We start from the raw sequence: 21595 nt of genomic DNA, 5'->3' as shown, positions 1-21595 counted from the left end.
TTTATGTAAACCAGCCACACTGTATAGTGGATTGAGCATTTAAATAAATCATTTACTTAGCAGCCACAGTAGTGTTTTGAACAAAATAATTGAAAACAGTGAAATTGAAAGCCACAGCAGTAAAAAGCTAGCAGTCAGTTGTTATTCTCACCCGTTAGTTCCCACACTTTTGTCCTCTTGAACATGCAGCTTGGACTAGCGGGAGTTCGGATTCAGTTTACCTGCAGAAATTGTCTTTTTAGCCACCAGGACCCTTTACATTGGCGGGTAAAGGGGCTATATTAGGGGCCCAAGTGTCTGTCATGGGGCCCTCACATCTTCTACAGAAGATCCCTGGTGCTGGTCAGTCAAACTCCCCAGCTAGTCTGGTTCATAGAGCTTCTCTTTCCTTCCTCCATGCTATCGGAGTGTTGATTTGGTGCACTTTTTGTGATCTTGTTTTGTCCAAGATCTTCCATCTCCCTCAAGAAGGAGTTGGGATTAGGTGCACTTGGGTTGCTTTTCAGCTCGGACTGGCTCTGACAGGGACAAGGTAACACCCTATCAGTCTCAGCTCTGGCCCAGTATGTCTCTGTATAGCTCTGGTACTCTGTCCGGGTCTACAGGCCTCGGTAAGAAGTGAGTGAACCTCTGATGTCGCCTTGACCTCGTTCCATCCCGGGATGTCCCATCTTTGTTCAGAGCAACAAAGTAAAATGCACCTTTTTCTCCATGCCGGTAGATGTTGGACGAGTAGGTGTTGTACCAGTTTTCTTCAAATTGTTCCCGAAAAACGGATTCTGCTGATAGTTTCTCCTGCAGAAAGACAGGTGGAGGAAGAGATTTGTTTAGTGGTGCAAAATGGACCCAAATTGGATATGTTGAGATTTGGTATACAGATGGATGTGTGTGTTCAGTGTATGCTTAATAGCGTGTGCACTTACCGATCCATACAGTTCTCCCTTGCTGTTCATGGCGAGGTAGAGGCCGCTGTCCACCCCTCTGATGCTAACCAGTCCCACAGCTAGACTGATGAACTCCAAGATACCTGCACACATATACGTATTACATTAGATTCACTTGTCAGAACCTTTTGCTCAAAACAACTCACGATAAGCACATTTACTCACGTATGAAAAGACACATAAAAAATGATTTTAATTTGTGAGATAATTTAGATATTTAGGCCAACTGGAACATCTGAAGAAGTATCGTCTGTGAGACTGTAACTGACCCACACTTAATGCAAAAAAGAAAAGTACAGTTAACAACGGCACCAGCTGACTCTGACAAGCAAGGCTGGGTGTCTGGAATGGCCTCTGGCATGAAGGTACATCCAAGTCTCAAATGGAATAAATCAAGTGCCAGAAGTGCTACAGCCTCCAGCACTAAAAGAAATCTCTCAGAGGACTCTTTTTGATCTACTGTAAGCTGCAGCTGTTTATCTTGATAAATGAAGATAAGCTGGTAAGAGTAAAGAAAAGCTTGCAATCTAATCTCAAAGAGGAAATGTGGTGAAAAAATGTTTAAACATGAAATACACAAAGCAATGCCCCTTCTGGGGAGCTTATTCATATTGATATAAATTATGTTTTTGATGATGCACTATAACATATGCTGTTAGTACCATAGACTACAGCTCAGTGTTTCAACAGCAGCAGCTGCCATCACAGCGGACCACTGCATGTAGCATTTGATTACACTAACTTGTATGGCATGGTTATTATCATATGATATTGATAGTTTTTATTAATCACTCACGGAAATATTACACTAAACTTTACCTGTGTGTGTGTGTGTGTGTGTGTGTGTGTTCCAGTGCGTCTATCATAAGGATACCTGTCAGACACTATCTTACAATAGAGCCCATAACAGTAATTCCCCAATAGACTACTACTAACAACAATAATAATAATAACAATAATAATAATAATAATCATAGCAATGATGATGATCATGATTATTATTACTATTATTATAGGTTTATTTGTAAAGGGGCGTGTACCGAATCTGCTGTGGTCCTTCCTAGTGCCCTGCACGGTGCCGTCGGGACGGATCTCCAGGTGAAACCCGGTCCTGCAGTAGAGCTGTCGCCGCCTCAGAATCCCCTTCAGATGGCTCAGGTCCGCCAGGCTCCGGGACAGCCTCTCCGCAGACACCAGGTGCTCCTGCTGCTGCCGCCCGTGTCCCCCCATCATCAGTCCGGTCACCGAGTTGTAGTCCACCGCCCCGGCTGGGGTGAGAACGAAATGAGAGCCAACGGGAGCCGGAGCGGCACCCGCGGGGCCAAAGCTGTCCAGAAATCCGTTGACGAAGCTCCCAACCTCCGCCGCTGCCCCCATCACAGATAAGACAGCCGATGCGGTTTTTTACAGCTCAGGAGACCCAAGTGATAAGCAAAGAGCCTCGGTGCGAACCAGCGAGCGAGGGGGTCAGCCCGAGAAGCGGAGGAAAAGAAAAGTTGGGCGGAGAAAATCCCCAATGAGTGTGCGTTTTGGCGCAGTCACCAGCAGCACAGTTAATTAGATTGACATCTAATTGAGATTAAACTCCCGCGTTATCTTGATGTATGCAGGTATCCCCGGCTGCAGCAGCTCGTGTCCCTTCTTCTCCTCTCTTCTTCTGCTATTTATCCCTCTCTCCACTCCTCTGTCCGCTCCCTCTCTCTCTTCCTCACCTCGGGATACTCCCCTTTGCTCCGGTGCACTTCAGGGTTTTCCTCTCTCTCTCTCTCTCTCTCGCTCTCTCTCTCTCTCTCTCTCCTCACTTCAGCCTTTCTATTCCTGCGGTACACACTGAGCTCTCTCAGTTCCTCCAGTGGCAGCATGTAGCGCAGTGCACTCAGCATCTATATAACGCAATACTCCCTATGGAAATTCACCCTGATTTGCCTTTTTATGCAAATGCGTCCCGATCTCCTCCCTTTATGGCTTAATATCTGCTCCTGTTTGAATCTGCGGCCCTTCATCCCTCTACTCGTCGCTCTCCTGTCTCACCTTTGATGTTCAGTTTCAGTGCGGAGTGCGCAGGGACTTGGAGAGGAAATTAAAACTACTAATAAAATGAGCACGACAGGTCTCTCCCCCCGCTTCCCCTTGCAACAATACAGTAGTTACACTGAAGCTCATATGACCCAATGTCAGCAGCGTACAGAAAGAGAGAGTAGAAGAGAGATTTTGATACACTCTCTGACCAGATTTATATTACATATATATTTGGAGGAAATAGTGTCAGCACCATAGAAGCAGCAAGATGTGTCAGTGCATGTCACAGCCTGAGACAACCAACACAGCAGCTCACACTGCCTTTTCATTTAGCTTACTTTACTCACTTTATACTGATTTTGTTTGTGTGTGTGTGTGTGTGTGTGTGTGTGTGTGTGTGTGTGTGTGTGTGTCTGTGCGTGCGCGCTATGTATGTATGTACGTGTGTTTTTGTGCATGTTTATATAGACAGATGGATGGAGAGATAGATTAACCTGGAAATTAAATATATATTGAATTAATGAATATATTTAGTATATGTGAAGTAATTTTGTTTTGTTTTATGAAATGCTTTGGTGACAGCATTTTTGTTCGTGCTAATATACAATTTGAATTTGAGAGAGTATATATATGTCAGACAGCATGAAAAGTGATATTGCCATTACACCATTAACACTTTACAACCCCACACCCCTTGGTTCGAAATGACTCAGGTGCAGCAGGAGACACACAGAGAGAGAGAGAGAGAGGAAAGCCCCCATTTGCGTAATTTTCGCACTCGGCTGTTGATTTATTGCCCTCGTTTTATGTAACCCAGCCGCGCGTTTACAGCGCCCGCACAGACACAAACATGCACAATCGCACACACGCGCCCACACACACCTGTGCAAACGCCATCACTTGACTGTCAATCCCCTTCATTGATCTTTCCACTGCGCTTTGAACAGCGCAGGAGCCCATATATCCTTAATTGTGGTTTTAAAAGACGAATCAAAGACACAGACGCTTCAAAGTGCAGGGATCTTGTAAGGGGATCAGGCAATAACAACCAGAAGAGGGGAATATACAGTACCTGTTTGAAGTTCGAGCTTATAATACCCCGACACTTGACACTTGAAGGGCTTCAGAAGCTGTTAATTCCTTATGTAAATGAACGAGGTTTGTTACATCTTTTTATTGACCATAACTGTGAACATAATGACCATATATGTGCCATACATTGCAAGCTAAATATTTTTATTTCCATGCTTTTCTGCAGAAAAGCATTAGATTAAGATTTGCGAATCTTTACATGCGTTTTTTGTATCAGACTAATGCAAAATATGAAGATAAATTGATGATTGTCAAATGTGGGGTTTTGACTTATAGCTAGGATCAACAAAAGTGTACCAATTTTCTTTCTTCGTGCCATGTAATTTGGTCTGTGTTTCTTGTGGTTTTATCTAAACAGTGGCACGGGGGCCCGTGTTCCAGCCCATAGTATATGGCATTGATTTTGGCAGCTATACAGACAGACACACGTTCGCGCACACAGCTAACGCGCACACACAGCTGCCCCCTCCCTTGGGAGTTGCATTGATGAATGGGTTTAAGGTGCAGAGGTGTTTGTGTGCGCGTGTGGTCGCGATGCGTAGGTCATTTTGTACTCGTTTCGATTTTCTATTTTATTTATTTATTTATTTATTTATTGTAGCGTGAAAGAAAGACGGAGGCATTGTGGGACAACGGTTGGCCTGTGCGTAATTTTTTCTTTATTGAAAAAGCCCGTTATTCACTGGGTGTGTGCGTAAAACAGACAGACTGAGTGGACATATGTGTGTGTGATGTCCGTCCTCCGCCTCCTCCTTTCCCTCGCTTCATTAGTATTTATGACCAGCAAGAAAGGGAACTTTTTTAAAAGGGGACAAAATCGATTGAAATCGCCTCCAGGCTGATCAGAACCTGATGCATTGGTTATCGACCAGGCCACTATGAAGACGTCAACTACAATGCCACATTTCTATGCTCGCTTTCAATGTGCAAGGAAACGGTTCCCAGGGTCACATGGTTTGCTTTAAAATATATTCTATGTTGGTTTACTGCCCTGTTTGTGACATGGGACACGGAGTGAAGCCAACCATGCAGCCACTATAACATTCATGGAGGAGGAGGAGGCCCCCAGGGTTATACCCCCACCCCTCACCCACTAACCCACCCACACACACACAAACACACGCACGCACGCACACAAAGAAATTACAACCTAATCGAATGCCTGGATAATGGAATAACTGAATACGTAGCCTAGAGGTTATTAATGCAAGTGGTCTCCAAACTGGGGTCTGGGGAAATCCAGGGGTCCTTGAAAGCGGGATTCAGAAGGCCCTATCAAAATGTAGACTTGTTTAATTCCATCATAATTTAGTCTTTATGCCACCTAGATAATGGCTTAGACCTCTTTAGATTTTACTCTAACCCCATAAAATCTGACAAGTTGATTATACTTAAAAAAAATCTAGGACACTGATTGCCTTGATGAAATTTAGGTTTATTTTATATCTAATTGTTAAGCTGAAGTTTCTTAAATTGTTGCGACTTAAAAAGGACAAGTTTAATTAAAGCAGTCTATTTAAGTTTTAGCAGCTTCAGTAAACCATGTATATTGTGCTATATATCTGTTGTCTGCTGGTTGCAAGCAGGTCAGTCATATTTGTATTTTTCTTAACCATCTTAACAAAACAGAACTTGTAGAACTTCATCATAGGTTAATTCCTCTGTCATGACCAAATTAAGTCAGACTAACTTGGTTTACTCAAGTCGCTAACTTGTTGGAAAAAACAAGGTAATTTCACTTGTCTTGTTTAAGTGGCAACAACTACACAAAATTAAGTAAAAATACAGCTAAATTTTAAGCAACAAATAGATATAAAGTAAACAAAAATTACGATTAATGGTTAAATTTACTATCCTTTTTCAAGGCAATCAGTTTCCAAGATTATTTTAAGTAAGACCAACTTGTCAGAGTTTACAGTGCACTTTAATGTGCCCAGATAGGTCTGGGCTTTTAAAATCAACCACAACAAATGCTTTTTGTTCTTTATTTAGACAAACTATTATCAAAGGACCTAATATGTTTCTGCTGGAAGCTCTGTTATTAAATTAAATTACAAATTAGATGTCAAAATTCAACTTTTGAGAACTTTATACATGTCAATCGTAATTTTGCATTCATTGTTAAACATTTACATCTCAGTCAGTCAACCAATTAGGGAGTGTATTGTAATGATTAGACACCATAATAGGCTTATCTTGTTTAGACTTTGACCAAATTAAAAATCAAAGGAACAAATTAAAGGCTTAATAGCTATATTCAACCCTTTAAAGGGTTTATTTGTACCGAAAAGGTTTTGATAGTCATTGTTTGATCTGTTTTCAACTTTTTGCTACATGGAGCTCATAGGTTAGAGTGATCCACCGTGCTTCATGTGTGAACAGGTGACAGGGCCATCTATTAGGCTTCTCCCCTTTATTCTCCCAGCATCAAAGTCGTAAGAAAAGCCCCATCAGGTTAACATTAGTCTCAAATGTAAAGACTTAAATGAAGAGTTCATCTTTGATTTTCGTTTGATATCTGCTTTCGAGTGGCTCCTTTCATCCTGAACTTCCCACTGGAAATTTGATACCACTGACCTTCATTAAAAAGTGAAGATTGAAATATGTTGATATCAATGATTACTTATAATTTCCCCCATGTAAAACGAGATGTCTTTCAAGTTTATTCCAAATTGTAAACTTACATGTTGTGAGATATTTGAGCTAAAAGACCACTTACAAATGTGGCTCCTTTTCAAATGTTTCGTTGGAGTAGGCCATGGGTGTCCAAACTTTTTATGGGGGTCAGATTCGATAATATGAAAATATCTGGGGGCCAGCTGATTTTGTATCATATAGGTAATTTAAAAATCACAAACAAATGAAATAAATGCATGTGCTTATGTTTTGACCAAAAAATACTCAACTTTCCATTTCTGTGGCCATGCTTCTACCTAAAAGGCAATGTTAGTTGTTTGTTAGCTGTTTGTTTACCCTCTGTTTATGAAAACACATTAGTTCCACCTGCGTGGTTCCTATTTGGTGAATACAAAAGCAACACAAAATGCTTTACAAAAAGGGCATTATATATATATATATATAAAATAATATATAAAAGGGCAATATAAAATGACATTTAAAAGCAATTCAAAGCAAACAAAAACATAATGAAGCATCATAGCTCAATATTATCAACACCATAAATTATAGAATTATGAATAATAATTAAATCACAAAATCATTAAATCATAAAATGATAAAACCATGAATCTTAAAATCAAATAGAATAAAAATGTAGCCACGGGTGCACTGGTTATCTCTCTGATTAAGACTCTATATTTAATGCAGGATTTTTATTTTACTTTTTCACTTATAACATGCTTTTTTTAATAAAGCAAAAGATCTGATTGTAAAATATGATTTCCTGCCAATTCATGACACTTTTTAGGCTACATCAGTTTTACATTACTGAATGCCAACACTTCAGTTTATTTGTTAAATTCTACGCATGTAAACTGAGTGAATGGAGTCCACTGTTTGTCTTTGACTACATTCTTGTTTATGATTGACTTCTGTTCAAATTAATCACTCACTCTCACTTAGTGAAGCACCAAATGGTCCCCTGTGTGTGTGAGAGAGACTTTGCTCTCAACCTCAGCATCATCAGTGCCCGCAGATCTCGCGATAAAGGCGAGAAAACGCGATAGTTTAGTGCTGCCCGCAAAGTTATAATCACAGCAGCAGCAGCACAGCCGCAGCCGCAGGAGCAGCAACAACAGCAGCAATGGCCGCCTTCCGCAGAGTGGTAACGCTGGCCAGTAAGCTAAACCTCTGGTCGGCGGCGAAAAACGAGCTCGTCGGTGGTCAGACGGCCAGTGGAGGCAGGGCAGGGAGGTGTCTGGCGGTCGGAATGTGTGTCGCTACGGGAGGCGCCGTGGCGCTTTACCTGTACAACGATATGAGGAGCGGCAGAGGCAGGAAGAGGATGGGGAGTCACAGCATCAACGGTCTGCCGTTACCGTCCATACCGACCGTTGAAGCGAAGGAGAGGGTAGGAGGTTCACTTTGTGACACGTAACGACATGGTTAGCAAAAAATGTCTTCAGTGTTGTCAAAGGGGCCTCTGTGGGGTAAAAACACTGAGCGGAAAGGCAGAGTATTTTCATCCTTCCATCGACCCACATGGGCCCGGTTAGACGGGCCTGCTTGTGTTTTGTAGCCATGGTGTGATTAGCAGTTTATATGTTTTCCTCTCGGGCGGATAAACTGTGTCATTCATTCCCAGTACGCCCAGTGGAAACAGTTTGCTCACTGTTTGGCTGCAGGACGATGTGCGCGCGCAGATGCAGTAATGGCGCTCTCCGCTCGCGCTGGTGCTGAAATGACAACACGTTGAGGATGTTACTGTCAGTCAGGCAGAAAGCTGTGTGAAGGAACTGCTCACAGCAACGATTCAAATTCAGTAACACTTTTAAACAAGGTAAAGAAATGAGTTACTATTACCTACACGGCCCAGTTATTGAATAGCTTAATTTAACAGTTCTTCTTTATGTTAAATGTAAATTAGCAATACCACACATTAAAAACACTCCATTTCAAGTTAAAGCCCTGCATTAAAAGTTTTTACTTAACTACCTTTTGCAGAAAAATAAACAAAAAAGTATCAAAAGTTACAGTCAAATATTAGAGTTACTTGCTATGTAGAAGCAACCTTTTCACAAGTTTATATTATGTTGAATTAGTAATGTATTTACATGTAAACGTAATGTTAATGTTGCAGCAGTAATTGGAGCAGATTACAATGACTTTTATATGGTCTGCATTTTATAAGATGATAACATGTCTTGGAGAAATAAAACAACTAAAGTAACTGTAGCGGTCAAAATAAATGTACTTGAGGAAAATATTTTCCTCTAAGATGTCCAGACGTAACTCATCCATTTCTTTACTTTTTATTTGTTTATGTGACTCAAGACCATGATCACATGGTATGGAACACAAACATTACATACAATAATAACAAAATAATGGCACAAGGCATTGCTGGAATACAACAACTGTTACTTAAACAGAGGAAGGACATTATTCAAAACAGCACATAGCTTACAAATAGCTTAAAAAGGGTAAGAGTAAAATATTTCAAAATTGTACTTAAGGCCAATGCTTGAGTAAATTTACTCTTCTTAGTTACCTCTAACCACTGCCAGTATCTAACGATTAGTTCCTAGTAAAGCTGAAACAGTCATCTTATTCAGAAAAATAACTGGTAACAATTCTGATAATTTATTAATTGTTTTTGTTTAATTGTTTGTTTTTTTAAATGCAAAATTTCGGAATTTTCGAGTTGATTGGACAAAATAATATATTTGATTAATCAGACAGGAAAATTTGTCAGTTGCAGCCCTATAGTTCCCACATCTTTGCATTTGCTGCTAATTTTAGTGCATGGGTGCATACAATACCTATGTGTGTATGTGCACATTCATATAAAGCAATGTACATTTGCATGCATATGTAGTATTTTGGGATTTGTGTGTATATGCATACCTAAGTTTAAGTAAGGAGCATCAGCCTATTTTTGGTTCATTGTTGTCACTTTTTGGCTGAAGATGCACTTTGATACACATCTGTTTTTCTTGTTATTTATTTGAAGTTAAAGATGATACAACTGTAATATTATATCATGATATTGTGAAAGTGCGTCATAGTTAGTTGTTACGCACTATACCATTTTGTGGCTCCACGAGTTAAGTAGCGCATCAACCCAATGAACTTCAAACAGTTATCTGGAAATCAGCTTGTAGTTTATAAATGATACAAGTCAGGAACAACAGAATACTCATCATATTAAGAGCACATTTACACCAATATTCTCATCCATATGGAACAACGACCACTAAATAATAAGTAAGACAGCAACACCGGATATTAGGCAGCTAACTATTGAATATGTATTTGATCAGGTGCTTTGTGATCAATGGGGGTGTCCTGATCAAGTTGTTTTGGGCCCATTCCTGATCCCTGCCCTTTGATATTGCCGTGTTTGCCACCAGAGTCTGGTCTGATGTTTGTTTGTACCCAACTGTACATTTAAGCTATGAGGTAATATAAAACCTCGGTTCAGAAAATGTGATTTTTTTGAGGGCAGTAAATACATCTAAAACTGTGAAAACAGTCATATCATGTAAAATATATGCAGGTTGTGATTTGAGGGCAGATCTTCTGTACTGTCAGGGGTAAAAGATCTGCCTTTTGGGACACTGGGATAAAGGAGAAGCAGCCAGTTTAGAAGCAGGTGAGCCCATAAGAGGACCTGACTGGGAAACAAGTTGGCTACATAGCCAACTAGTTATCCTGTTCCCAACTTGGGAACGGGATAGCTCCAGTGGGAAAAGAGGAACATAGCCATCTGTTCCTCAGTAGAGGTAGCCTCAGAGGATTCTGAAGATTAAGGCTTTAAGAAAATTGGGTGATCTCACTTGCAGGAAAATGGAACAAAGCTGCAGGAAAACACAAGTTTTTACATGCATTAACCCTTTGAAACATCGCTTTTCTTGTGCTGCTCTCTCTAAGATGAGTTTCAAGAGTATTTAAACCTGTGAACCCTGAATACATTGATGCAATTTCTGTCAAAAACATTTGAAAAGGGCAATGAGCAACTTGGCAAGAAATATTCCAAAAATTGCAAGAAATCTTTATATTTCGAATATATATATTTAAAAGATGCTTGGGAAAAAGGATGAAAGGAAAGCAATAGTGAAAAACTATATAATTATCACAGTTACATATTGAAAATGAATTAACAGAATTATTAGACATTTTTTAGGCACCTTTTTCACGCCATTCCTTGTTTGTACTTTACTTTATTTTTTGGCTAATTTACAGGCAATTTTGTGGATACTCTAACTAATTTCTTGCTAATGTGTTTTCATTCAGTTCTTCTGAAGTTGCTCATTGCCTTCTTGTTTGAAAAATGTGATTGGCTTGTGGCGTTTGAGGGTGGTGCTAAGCAAACGGTCAGTTGGTTGCTATGTAATACAGAATCATGAGACGGACAGAACTAGGGCTGCAACTAACGATTATTTTGATAATCAATTTATTGGTAGTTTATTTCTTCGATTAATCGGATAAAAACAAAAAATAATTAATAGTAATAAAATAAGCAAAACAATCCTGTCTGCATTCTGAACTAGCATACAGAGTGACAAGATGTCTGGTTGGGTGATTGGCAGTCTGGACTCTAGAGAATCACATGAGGAGACAATGGCTCTGTGAGTGATGCTGGGCTGCGTTTGGGTGAGGCTGAACCCAAACTGACATGGGACCTCTTGGGAATTTTTTGGCAGCTGTGTTCTCATTTATGCTGGAAAGACTCCTCAAGGTTAAGGAAAGGCAAGCAGCTTGGATCCTGTTGGTCTCAGAGGCACAGGCTCATGACAGAAGGAAAGTGAGGCAGTGGGCCTTTTTTACTTTGCCATTTTTGGCTACGCCCAGTCAATCTATGCCGCACTGCTTTGCGTTTCCTTTGTCAGTTTTAGCATGCCAAGCCACACCAGAGATGGACTTTCTCCGTAGTAGAAAAACGCAGCAAAAATAATGCGGCACTCAAGTTGAAGATCAGCCAGCTGCTTTTAAATGTCATCACTCAAGAAAGATGTCATCAGTCAAAGACACCCTTAAGCGGGTTGCGCTGTAATAGAGACGCGAATCCCTGCAGTGCGGGGCTGACGTGCCAAATCAAACCAAACCGAGCCGAGACAGCCCATGAGTTTGTAAAAAGGGTACAGGAGTTGAAGAAACAAATTATTACATTTAAAGTTATTAAAATCAATCCAGTGTATATGCTTGACAATTTAATTTAATTTTACTTTTTATAAAAATAACAAGTAAACAAACTAAAAAATGCTTTTATGTGGCTCTTATCACAAATCCACTTAGTACAGCCTTTGTTTTTTTTTCAACAAAGTAACAAAGTACAAACTTCCTCAGACTTTGCTCTCAGATTCACAGGAGTGTAACATTGTAATAGAAGCAGTTAACGCCATATGACAGGTCCACTTCAAAGTAGTATTATAGCTAAACTTTAACATTTCCAGTGACGACAAGTAAAAATTGGTCACAGTTCCACATAATACAACATTACATTAAAACGAGGTCACTAAAAAAGAACAACAAAGATTTCAATTCCACTTAAAGTGGTGTAGCAGCATAAGTTAAACCTGAAAAAAATCTATTTCTACTTTTCGGAGTAGCAGCGTTACAATAAAACCTGAATTTCTACTGCCAATCATGTTCTCCCGTTACAACAGTTGTGTGACCGTACACGTAAATAAAGGGTCAAGCGAGACACGTGCTTAAAATAACCAATCCCAATCAATTAACAGATGCGTTGACTGGGCCCAATACCGATCTTTCTGATCTGATCGGGACATCTCTAGATAACTTGATGCCATTTTGGAGTAGGGTATGGAGAGTTCAGCTCTGAGAAAACTGAGGAGATGGACTGAAAGCTGCAGCTGTGTATGGAGAACACTGGGTTGCCTGAGGGGAAAACACCTGGAGCATCTGCTCAGCAGTCAGGAGAACTACGGGAGCAGATTTAGTTGTGGCTACTTGACATCACTACACAAGAACACAGTGTACCAACCTGACTGTCGTTTCAAATTTGTGACATTTTTTTTCCAAGGAGCTTACACTGCTTTTCACATCATGTTGTGCAGCATGGCAGGTGAACCTAGCTGCCTTTGCAGAACTTTACAAACTTCATTCATTAGTGAGAGTCAAAGCCATGGGCGTCGATGCTCTTACACTTGATTACGGTGCATTCCCATGAAGCCGAGCACTCATCTCCTATTCATGCCTTCAAAATCCCCCTCGGTGAAGGCAGCATCAAAGCTTTATGAATGAATCTGTGTGCTCATTAGCATGTTAGCTGAGCAGAGCAGGAACCTCAGTGCGCTGGGCCCCGCGGCCAAACAGGTTTAAATTTGGAAACCTATCTGCTAATTACACAGCTTCATGCAGCACAATCTGTTGGCGTAGCAGCTCTCCTACACTGCAGCTAATCAAGTTGAAGCCCTGGCTCCGCACAGAGCAAGAGAGATGCTAATCAAGTAGAAAGTAGTGACAAAGTATTTGTGTGTGTATGTGTGTGTGCCTGCCCCTGTTCTCCTGTTATTGTACTTCGCTAGAGGTGCTGACTGTTTATATTCTCAGAGAGCTAAATGGAGAGAGTTGATGCCAAGAGTAGATGGCTCTCCTCATTATAGAGGTTCAAAAGGAGAAAGGCAGCACTTACAGTTTAGATTCTGCTGTCTGTGTAAAAGACCGGAGAGTTTCTTTTTTCATAGACAGGGAAGCCACATACAGTTTAAAATCATTAAAACTTAGCACTCACCCCTTTTCCACCAACATTGAACCAACTCCTGTTCTGGCTGCCGCACCTACTTTTAAACTGTGTAGATCACTTCAACTGACAATAAATTGGTTAAAAACCTGAAAAGTTGGTTCTCAGTTGAAACCAAAATAAGTTTTCCTTGATCTTGAATGTGCAACATGACGACATCAATTTCTACAGGTTGGTAAAAGAGGATGGAGAGGTCAAGTAAGAAACCCTCAGACAAAAAAAGAGCATGCCGTGGTCTCTTAATAGTTTGCTTGATATGCTTCACAAATGCTACATCTTTAATAACAGAACAAATGTTTGCTGGTAATCAATGCAGTCCACCATCTTGCTTAATCTGTTTACTTAGGTTGTGCCTGCCCCTTCTAATAATGAAGTTATCAAATCATGACGCTTAATCAAAGATGTCAGCGTAAGATACGACACCAAAAGCCACCTTTTGTGGTGTTATGATATGTTGTCAGTCACCCGAATGGCAACTGTCGTTGCAGTATGATACAGGAATTGGCTTCGTCAGTTGTGTCAGTTGCAGCTAGACAGATCCTGTCGTAGCTGCGTGATTAGCTGCTGGATGGCATCACGTAAAAATTCTACCGTTGACGACGTAATGTAAGGAACTTAAAAGTCTGTACAGGACAGAGGGGTGGTAGATGGGTCTAACTAACCCTGGACCTTGCTTCATGCTTCCTGCATGAATGTACAGCCAAACCATGATGTTTTTTTCCTAAAGCCAACCATGTGCTTCTGATGCCTAAACCTAACCACCACCCATGCCTTTGTAACCTAATCCTTACCATGTGCTTTTGTTGACTTCCTGGCGTTGGTTGCGGCACCCTGGAGCGTCAACAGCAGACACAGGAGGATATCTAGACGTCTTGCAGTGAGAACTTGTTGGTTATGCACTGAGCAATGCCCTTCCTTAATAACGCATCCTTGTTTACAAAGGCACGGCTGGTGGAAATACGGGCTGGTTCGCTAGATAGCAGCAAGTTTCCAAGAACCTTAGCAGAACTGGTTCAAGAATAAGAGCTTATTTGGCGGAAAGGGGGATAAGAGTGGGTTACTTAAATCTGATGTTAAATAGTGAAAGTACATTTTTACATGCACCTTTTTATAGCCTGCATCACCAAATATGCTGTTCATATATATTGCACCACTGGGATTGCTTTGTCTCTGCTGGTGACTGTTCTGTTTGTTTTGTAATTTTGTAATCTCTTTTCAAACGCCTTAAGATCTTTTGATTAAAAAAATATCCTCAAAAAAAGCATTGCTAATCAAGAGGGCAACACAGTCAATAATTGTCACAATATTTTGGTTTTATGTCTGCAGGCACAATCATTTGACTTTGAGGATGGAGACGTGTACATGTCGTCCCATGAGCATCGCTTCCGCATGTTCAGCTCAGTGGAGTATGAAGGGCAGCTGTACATGACTCCACAGAACTTCATCGAGTCGGTGACCATGAGCGAACCAAGAAGTATGTTTCACTGACTCACAAAAAAATTATTTTATACCAGCTTTTTAAATGTGAATATTTTCTGGTTTCTTTACTCCTCTGTTACAGTGAACTGAATATTTCTAACTTGTGAACAAAACGTGATATTTGAGAATGTCGTCTTTGGGGAACACTGATTGACATTTGCCACAATCTTCTGACATTTTATAGACCAAGCAACACATTGATGAATCAAGAAAATAAATGATAGATTAATTTAACAATGAAAACAATCATTAGTTGTAGCCCTAACCTCAAGTACATCATTGTTGCTGTTTGTGTATTGTGTAAAAAAACATGCATTCCTAGGCTAATGTGTCTTTAAACTTAAGTTAGAAAATGGCTTGTTACTTTTAGAAAAATTACATTCTCTATTTGCATCCAAGACATTTCAGTTTGATGTAGCTATTCAGTTATTTTTATGACCCAGGTCCCATTTTAACCTGGCATAATGTGTCAAATTTAGATGTGCTTTCAATAGCCATCTAAATTTGAAGTATTTTTAGTTTGTAACTGGCTTTCTCTCATCTAAAATTGATGTCACGATATGGATGTCAGTGCCAGGTGTACAATAGATCCCATTTTTATTTTTTATTTTTTACTTAAACTTAGTTTAAAACACTGAACTGGATTACAACATGTCTTTGCTGTTTCTGTCAGCCTGCTGCCAGTTGTAACAGATTAGTCCTGGCCAGCCAGCCTCAAAGCAGATGGCTTTACAGCTATTGTTTAGTCTGAGGTTAATGTTAGTCAGACACACACTCACACACACACACACACATACACACACACACACACACACACACACACACACACACACACACACACACACACACACACACACACACACACACTTGACCTGTCCACATTCCAGTTGCTGGCCTTCACCCTTTCTTTTAACCAGTAAATATATAAACCACACACTTAACTTTTTCTTTTTCTTTTTTTTTTTTTTTTTTTATTTTGGCAACTACTGGTTTAAAAATGCTGTTAAAAGTTGGGGTTGTTTTAAGTACCCTTCCAATAGAGCTACCATTCTTTTCTTCAGCCGGCATGTGATTGTATTGCGTGCAAACTGTGCACCTGTATGTGTGTGTTTACATCTACCCTGGCTCACTGACATACGATACAGCCGCACATACCCTCTCAGCAGCCGACATCCTCTAATGCCCCCTTTGAAGTTGAATTAGATGAACTTTGTTGTATAAAACAGAACAAAAGTAGTATGTGCTTTTACGGGGACATTCCACATACTACAAAGACAAGCACAGGGCACTTTAGACGGTACAAATGGGCCTGTGATGATGACAGTGTATATACAGTGAGTGTGTTTGTGTGTGCTGGTGTGTGTGTGTTGTGACTGTACCCGGCACATTAAGACCCATTTCTAGATCATACAGATGCTATCTGACCAAGCCCACCCAAACTCTCTTCTCCTCTTTCCCTTCTTCTTCTCTCCTCTTTTGTCTTGTTCTCTGGCAGACAAGAGGCCCTGGAGGTCCCTGGCCAAACAGGTGGGAGACACTCTTAATGCTTCTGTCTTCTGCTGTTGCATGTTACATCTGCTGCAAAGTTAAAATTCTGGTTTTGTAAGGACTGTTAAAGAGTAGCATCAATGCATTATTGCACAGTATTATTGAAGCCTTAAGTGGCTCAAACACTGCATGTTATACTGGATGCAAAGTCTGATATCTTTTCAATTGTGTTGGTGCAGAAAACACAAAATGGTTGCTGCATGGCACAAAAACTGAAACAAGTGGTCCAGCCACTGGGTCCAAATTTCTTTTTCTTTTCAAACTTTTGGCAGTTTTTTTTCTCCTTTACTTTTTTGGTGATTTTTAAAAACTTTCACAGTCTTTTTTTCTTATTTTTTTATTTTATTTTTATTTGTCAAAAAAATTGAATTATTTTATATTTTCTTCCAAGAAATTTTGGCAGGTTTTTTTTTTTTTATCTTTTAAAATGTTTTGTTTATTTTTGAAGAAAACATGTCTTCAAAACCCACAGGCCCACCAAAAAAATGACACCACAGCCAGTTTTTTTTTTATCTTTTAAAATGTTTTGGTTATTTTTTAAAAAAAACATGTCTTCAAAACCCACAGACCCACCAAAAAAATGACAACACAGCCAGAAACTGCAGAAACTTTAAAAAAGTTAATTATTGGACCATCACATTTCTGACGGTCCTTGAACACATCATGTAGAACAAACACTTCATGCACGTTCCATTTACTGTTTCTATTAAAGGTATAACACAATGAGGCACATGAAACATGTTCAGTGCATTTAGTGGAGAGCATGGATACATAAAGTACACAGTGGCATTACTGCTCTGCTGTAGGCAGGGATGTGTGATGTCTTACCTCCGTGGTCATTCTAATAGAGCTCGAGATACAAGCAAAACTAAAACCTGATAATCAAACATTGCTCCATAGTGCCACTAGTGGTCAAAAACTCCACAGCTTTCCTATTCACGACCAGTAGAGGTTTAGTGCTCATGAGTTTCAAAAAAAGAAATACAAAATGGCTCTCCACATATAACTTAATATATTTGCAATACAATTTTACCTGTTAACAAATCCTTCATTTTTACTTGATTACAAAAAAAAGAACATTTGCAATATTACAATACCAGAATAAATAAGAAGATGTCAAGATGGATCATTTTGTTGTGAATCCTTTCCCTCTTTCCATTAGACGATACCCTCTCTTTCTGTTTCAGTTATGTAAAATTCATTGTTTGATATATGAAGTTAAAGATTTGTAATTGTATGGTACAACTCACTTGTAAATTGTGTATTTGTGTGTGTCAGGAGCTGGAGAAGATTTTAACAGAAACTCCCCCAGTATGGAGAGGATCCTCCAAACTGTTCCGCAACCTGAGAGAACGAGGTCAGAAAGAGTACACACACACACACACACACACACACACACACACACACACACACACACTTTAAAAAGCACATATTAATTGTTATCAGAGTAGTCAAATAATCACAAGGTCAGTGAATGTTGTTGGATTAGGATTTGAAGCTCTTTAACCACTACAGTTTCATTTGCTTCATAGATATACTCAATATACCAATTTCACTGTGACTCGTGTTCAGCGTAATTTTCTGTTGATATGAGGAGTAAGTGGGGAACTGTTTTATACATTTTACAGCATTTTTGCAGATTTTCAGTACACTTTTCTGTGTGTATGATGACCAGGTCTTACCTGACGATGTGTGACTAAATAGTGCTTGTGAGCTTGTGTGTGTGTGTGTGTGTGTGTGTATGTGTATGTGTCACTGTAGGTGTCTCTAATCCGGGGTTGGAGCCATGCTGTCCTTCCTCACAGCCAAACAACCTGCTGAAAAAACTAAAAATAAACCTCCTCTCTTCTCCTGTCCTCTTCTCTCCTCATTGCATATGGGAACAGAACAAATTATACAGCACCAAAGACAGAGAGAGAGGGAGAGAAGCTCCCCCTAATTAAAGCATTTGCTTCAGGAGAGTGTAACAGAGGAATCACACAGTCTGGGAGTGAGCCCCCATAGTGATAATTACACACACACACACACACACACACACACACACACACACACACACACACTCTGGGAGATGCTAAATATAACATACCCTCTCTTCCTCTACCATGCTAATGTTTTACATCTTGTGGCTTATGAGTGAGTGTGAGTGTGTGTTACGTTTACACTTCAGGGACCAGTATCCAGGAGCATTTCCCTTATCCTATTTTTTTTAATCAGAGTGATGAGGACAGAAAAAGCAGAGACAAAAATGAGAGGAAATTAAAAGAAAAAAGAGATGGTGAGAATGAGAAGGTGCAGGGGAGAAGAGGGAAAAGGACAGAGACAGGAGTAAGAGAATGAAAATTAGACACGTAAAAGGAGAAGGAAGAGGAATTTAAGAAGTACATAGAGTGGAGAGAAACAAATACATACAGAAAAAAACAGACAAAGTAGACGGAGGAAAGAAAAAGTTCAGAAAGAAAAAGAGAAGAGAGAGAGAATCTGTAAACTTATCCTAATACCTCATGTTAACTTGATAAGAGGAAGAGATTGTAGTTATATACAGTGCATGTCTTTTCAAATTGCCGGTGGCATATTGCCAAGACCACACACACAAGCGCACACTATCAGAATTCAGCAATACCTCTCTATCTGCAGTATACTTATTTACTGTTATTACCTCTGTGCCACTCATTTGTTCATTCACACATTTTCCAGTTTTCTAACAACTCTGTCGTAGATGTAAATAATATGCCATATAAGTATTTCTTGTGGTGTGTGACTCTGTGTGTGTGTGAGAGAGAGAGAGAGAGAGTGTGTGCACTGATGTTAGGACATGCTCTCCTCTTCATGCCATGATGTGCGAGGACAGTTAAAATCCTTGGGATGGCTTTGGATTTCTGAGAATGACAGAGCTATGTGTCAGACAAAGGAATGCATAGTGTTGCCTGAACATTGCTCACTATGTGTGTGTGTGGGGGTGTGTGTGCGCGCTTGTGTGCATGCGTGTATGTGTGGTTGGCTTTACAATATGTCAGTTTTAGTTGGCCTTGTATTACACTGTAATCTGGCACAGTCTTTTACTCAGGAACAATTATTGATATGGGCAGTTAAGCCCATTGAGGCACCATCTGTTTTAATGGCTTATACAAGTAAACTAGACTTTCCTATTTCTCTAACTTACTATCATCTTTTCAAGTTACGGTTAATGTGTTCACAAAAAGCAAGTCCAGAATGTATTTGCATTTGAGCTTTTTTTTTGGTCCACCAACACCAACAAAAATATCTGGGACTTTTTTGCTTGCTTGATGCCTAATTCTCTTCACCAGCTATTGTTTTCCTTGTTCGTGGCACTTCACATAGCTAGGTAGTTCACTGTGAACCTGAGTGAATTTTCAAGCGAGGAACATCTGCTGTATGTGGAGAGTTGGTAAGAGTTGTCAGGACTGATAATCAAATCAAAAGTCAGCTGAAAGCTGCAGGACACTGTGCTGCTGATTCTCAGGGGGATCAGTTTTTCCAATAATGCTTCTATATTATAAGGTCTGGGTCATATAGACAGAATCAAATATCACAATATTTTCTTACCATTTACCTCGATATAGACTATTGGTGCTTTCACAAAATATTTAAACTATGAGATTCTTTATCAATAATTATTAGTAATGTGGATATAATGACAAAGTGGGTAAATCAAATAATAGAAGAGCTAGAATGTTGGTAAATTCAGAAAATTCCTTCACTTCCCAGTAATGCAGCCTGTAAAACCAGGGAGACAACACTTACAAAATTACGATATCCAAAATTTAAGACGATATGTAGTCTGATATTGTGATGTTGATATGATATAGATATTGACCAGCCCTAGTTACAAGGAATGATATGGTTTTGGCAGTGGTGTTGATGGATCTTTAAGCATTTTACCTGTGAAGTAGCAGTGATTAAATTGCTTTCCATGATCATAAAACAGTGCTCCCATTCTAAGAATCTTTATGAGTGATCATTATTTCCTGCAGAAAACTTTTTAGGTAATTAGAGATAGAATTGCATTTTATTGTGCATCAAAGTCATGAGCATATTGTTAGTCTAAGCCAACATTTTGAAATGTACAAACTCATTGCAAATATGAATAAATTGCAAAAATAAATACAAGTAAGTAAATATGAAGATAATATGCAGATAACATACATAGTCCTATGAAACTAACTTTAATTTAGTTGAGACTGATAATTGACATAAAAAGTTTTTCTTATTATTATATATATGACCTTGGATCAGTGCCCACCTTTTTATTTAGCAGCATATCACTGAAAGTATGTGAATGTAAACATGCCGAATGCATTTCAGAAACCCGAGTAGTTTCAGAGTGTGTTTCCTGCCCTTTGCATGGCTCAGGCTACACGGGGAAAAGAGAATTCAGTTCCAAACCAGCTCCTCTGCACAAAGCAGTCGGGCATCAGGAAAACACAAGGCTCACACTGGTTTCAGCTGGTGTCAGGTTCACTTACACACACATACACACAAATGCACATGGGAAAGCAGTCTCCCGTAACACTCAAGCGAGTCACCCTGAACTATCTGAACGATCAGGCAGAAAGCGAAACAGGGAGAGGGAGAGATGAGATGGGGCTACAAAGATTCCTAAATGGGCCTGAGGCAAGAAAGGATCACCTCCTAAAACATTTTTCACTTGCTTATCCAAACAAAGACACATACACACACACATACACCTACCAGCCAGTGTCTTTACATTGGACACTTGGGGTGTAGAAAATAAACGGTGTGTGGCCAAATGACTGTGGCAGCTCAGCTCCAGAAGACACATTTTAAGATGCTATCTTCATGAAAGGAAGGATTATGTGCGCGTGTGTGTGTGTGTGTGTGTCATGAGGCCTGCGGTCTTTGAACATCTGTAAACATTGTGTGTGTGTGTGTGTGTGTGTGTGTGTGTGTGTGTGTGTGTGCTGAATGTGACCTTCTCTTTAACTCTCTCTGTCTTGGTCTCATTACTAGGCATCATCTCATACACAGAGTACCTGTTCCTGCTCTGCATCCTGACAAGTGAGTCAATTTAGTCTCTCTACACATCCTCCGTTACCTCATCTCATCTTCTACTTTCTTATTTTATGTTTCTCCTGCTTTGCTGTAGCAG

The 21595-nt window shown here is 39.8% G+C and overlaps 2 protein-coding genes across 5 annotated transcripts in view; one reads left to right on the top strand and one right to left on the bottom strand.

Moving 5' to 3' along the window:
• Positions 1-549: 549 nt before the first annotated feature.
• LOC121942554 (fibroblast growth factor 20-like) lies at positions 550-2599 on the bottom strand. Its single transcript, XM_042485798.1, has 3 exons — positions 1985-2599; positions 924-1027; positions 550-795 (listed from the first exon to the last, which is right to left on the bottom strand). Exons 1-3 carry the CDS (start codon positions 2319-2321, stop codon positions 550-552), a joined length of 687 nt encoding a protein of 228 aa, XP_042341732.1. The 5' UTR covers positions 2322-2599.
• A 5202-nt stretch (positions 2600-7801) lies between these two features.
• The window catches only part of micu3a (mitochondrial calcium uptake family, member 3a), a 36440-nt gene continuing 22646 nt past the window's right edge, over positions 7802-21595 (top strand). For all 4 annotated transcript variants that reach the window (XM_042485827.1, XM_042485825.1, XM_042485823.1 and 1 more), the window contains exons 1-5: positions 7802-8085; positions 14767-14914; positions 16415-16446; positions 17746-17824; positions 21457-21504. In XM_042485827.1, coding sequence (XP_042341761.1) covers positions 7819-8085; positions 14767-14914; positions 16415-16446; positions 17746-17824; positions 21457-21504 — 574 coding nt within the window. In that variant the 5' untranslated portion in view covers positions 7802-7818. The remainder of the gene's footprint in view (positions 8086-14766; positions 14915-16414; positions 16447-17745; positions 17825-21456; positions 21505-21595) is intronic.

This window comes from Plectropomus leopardus, chromosome 4 (genome assembly GCF_008729295.1).
Source record: "Plectropomus leopardus isolate mb chromosome 4, YSFRI_Pleo_2.0, whole genome shotgun sequence".
In the NCBI taxonomy this organism is placed as follows: domain Eukaryota; kingdom Metazoa; phylum Chordata; class Actinopteri; order Perciformes; family Serranidae; genus Plectropomus; species Plectropomus leopardus.
The sequence above is the reverse complement of the archived record's forward strand: the minus strand, read 5'-3'. Positions and strand labels throughout refer to the sequence as shown.

Excerpts from the sequence above, each read along its gene's own strand:
- LOC121942554 (XM_042485798.1), bottom strand. The coding sequence starts at position 2,321 with ATGGGGGCAGCGGCGGAGGTTGGGAGCTTCGTCAACGGATTTCTGGAC. Across the intron at positions 1,028-1,984 it reads GAAGGACCACAGCAGATTCG|GTATCTTGGAGTTCATCAGT; the intron begins GTACACGCCCCT and ends ATATGTGTGCAG. Across the intron at positions 796-923 it reads AGGGAGAACTGTATGGATCG|GAGAAACTATCAGCAGAATC; the intron begins GTAAGTGCACAC and ends GTCTTTCTGCAG.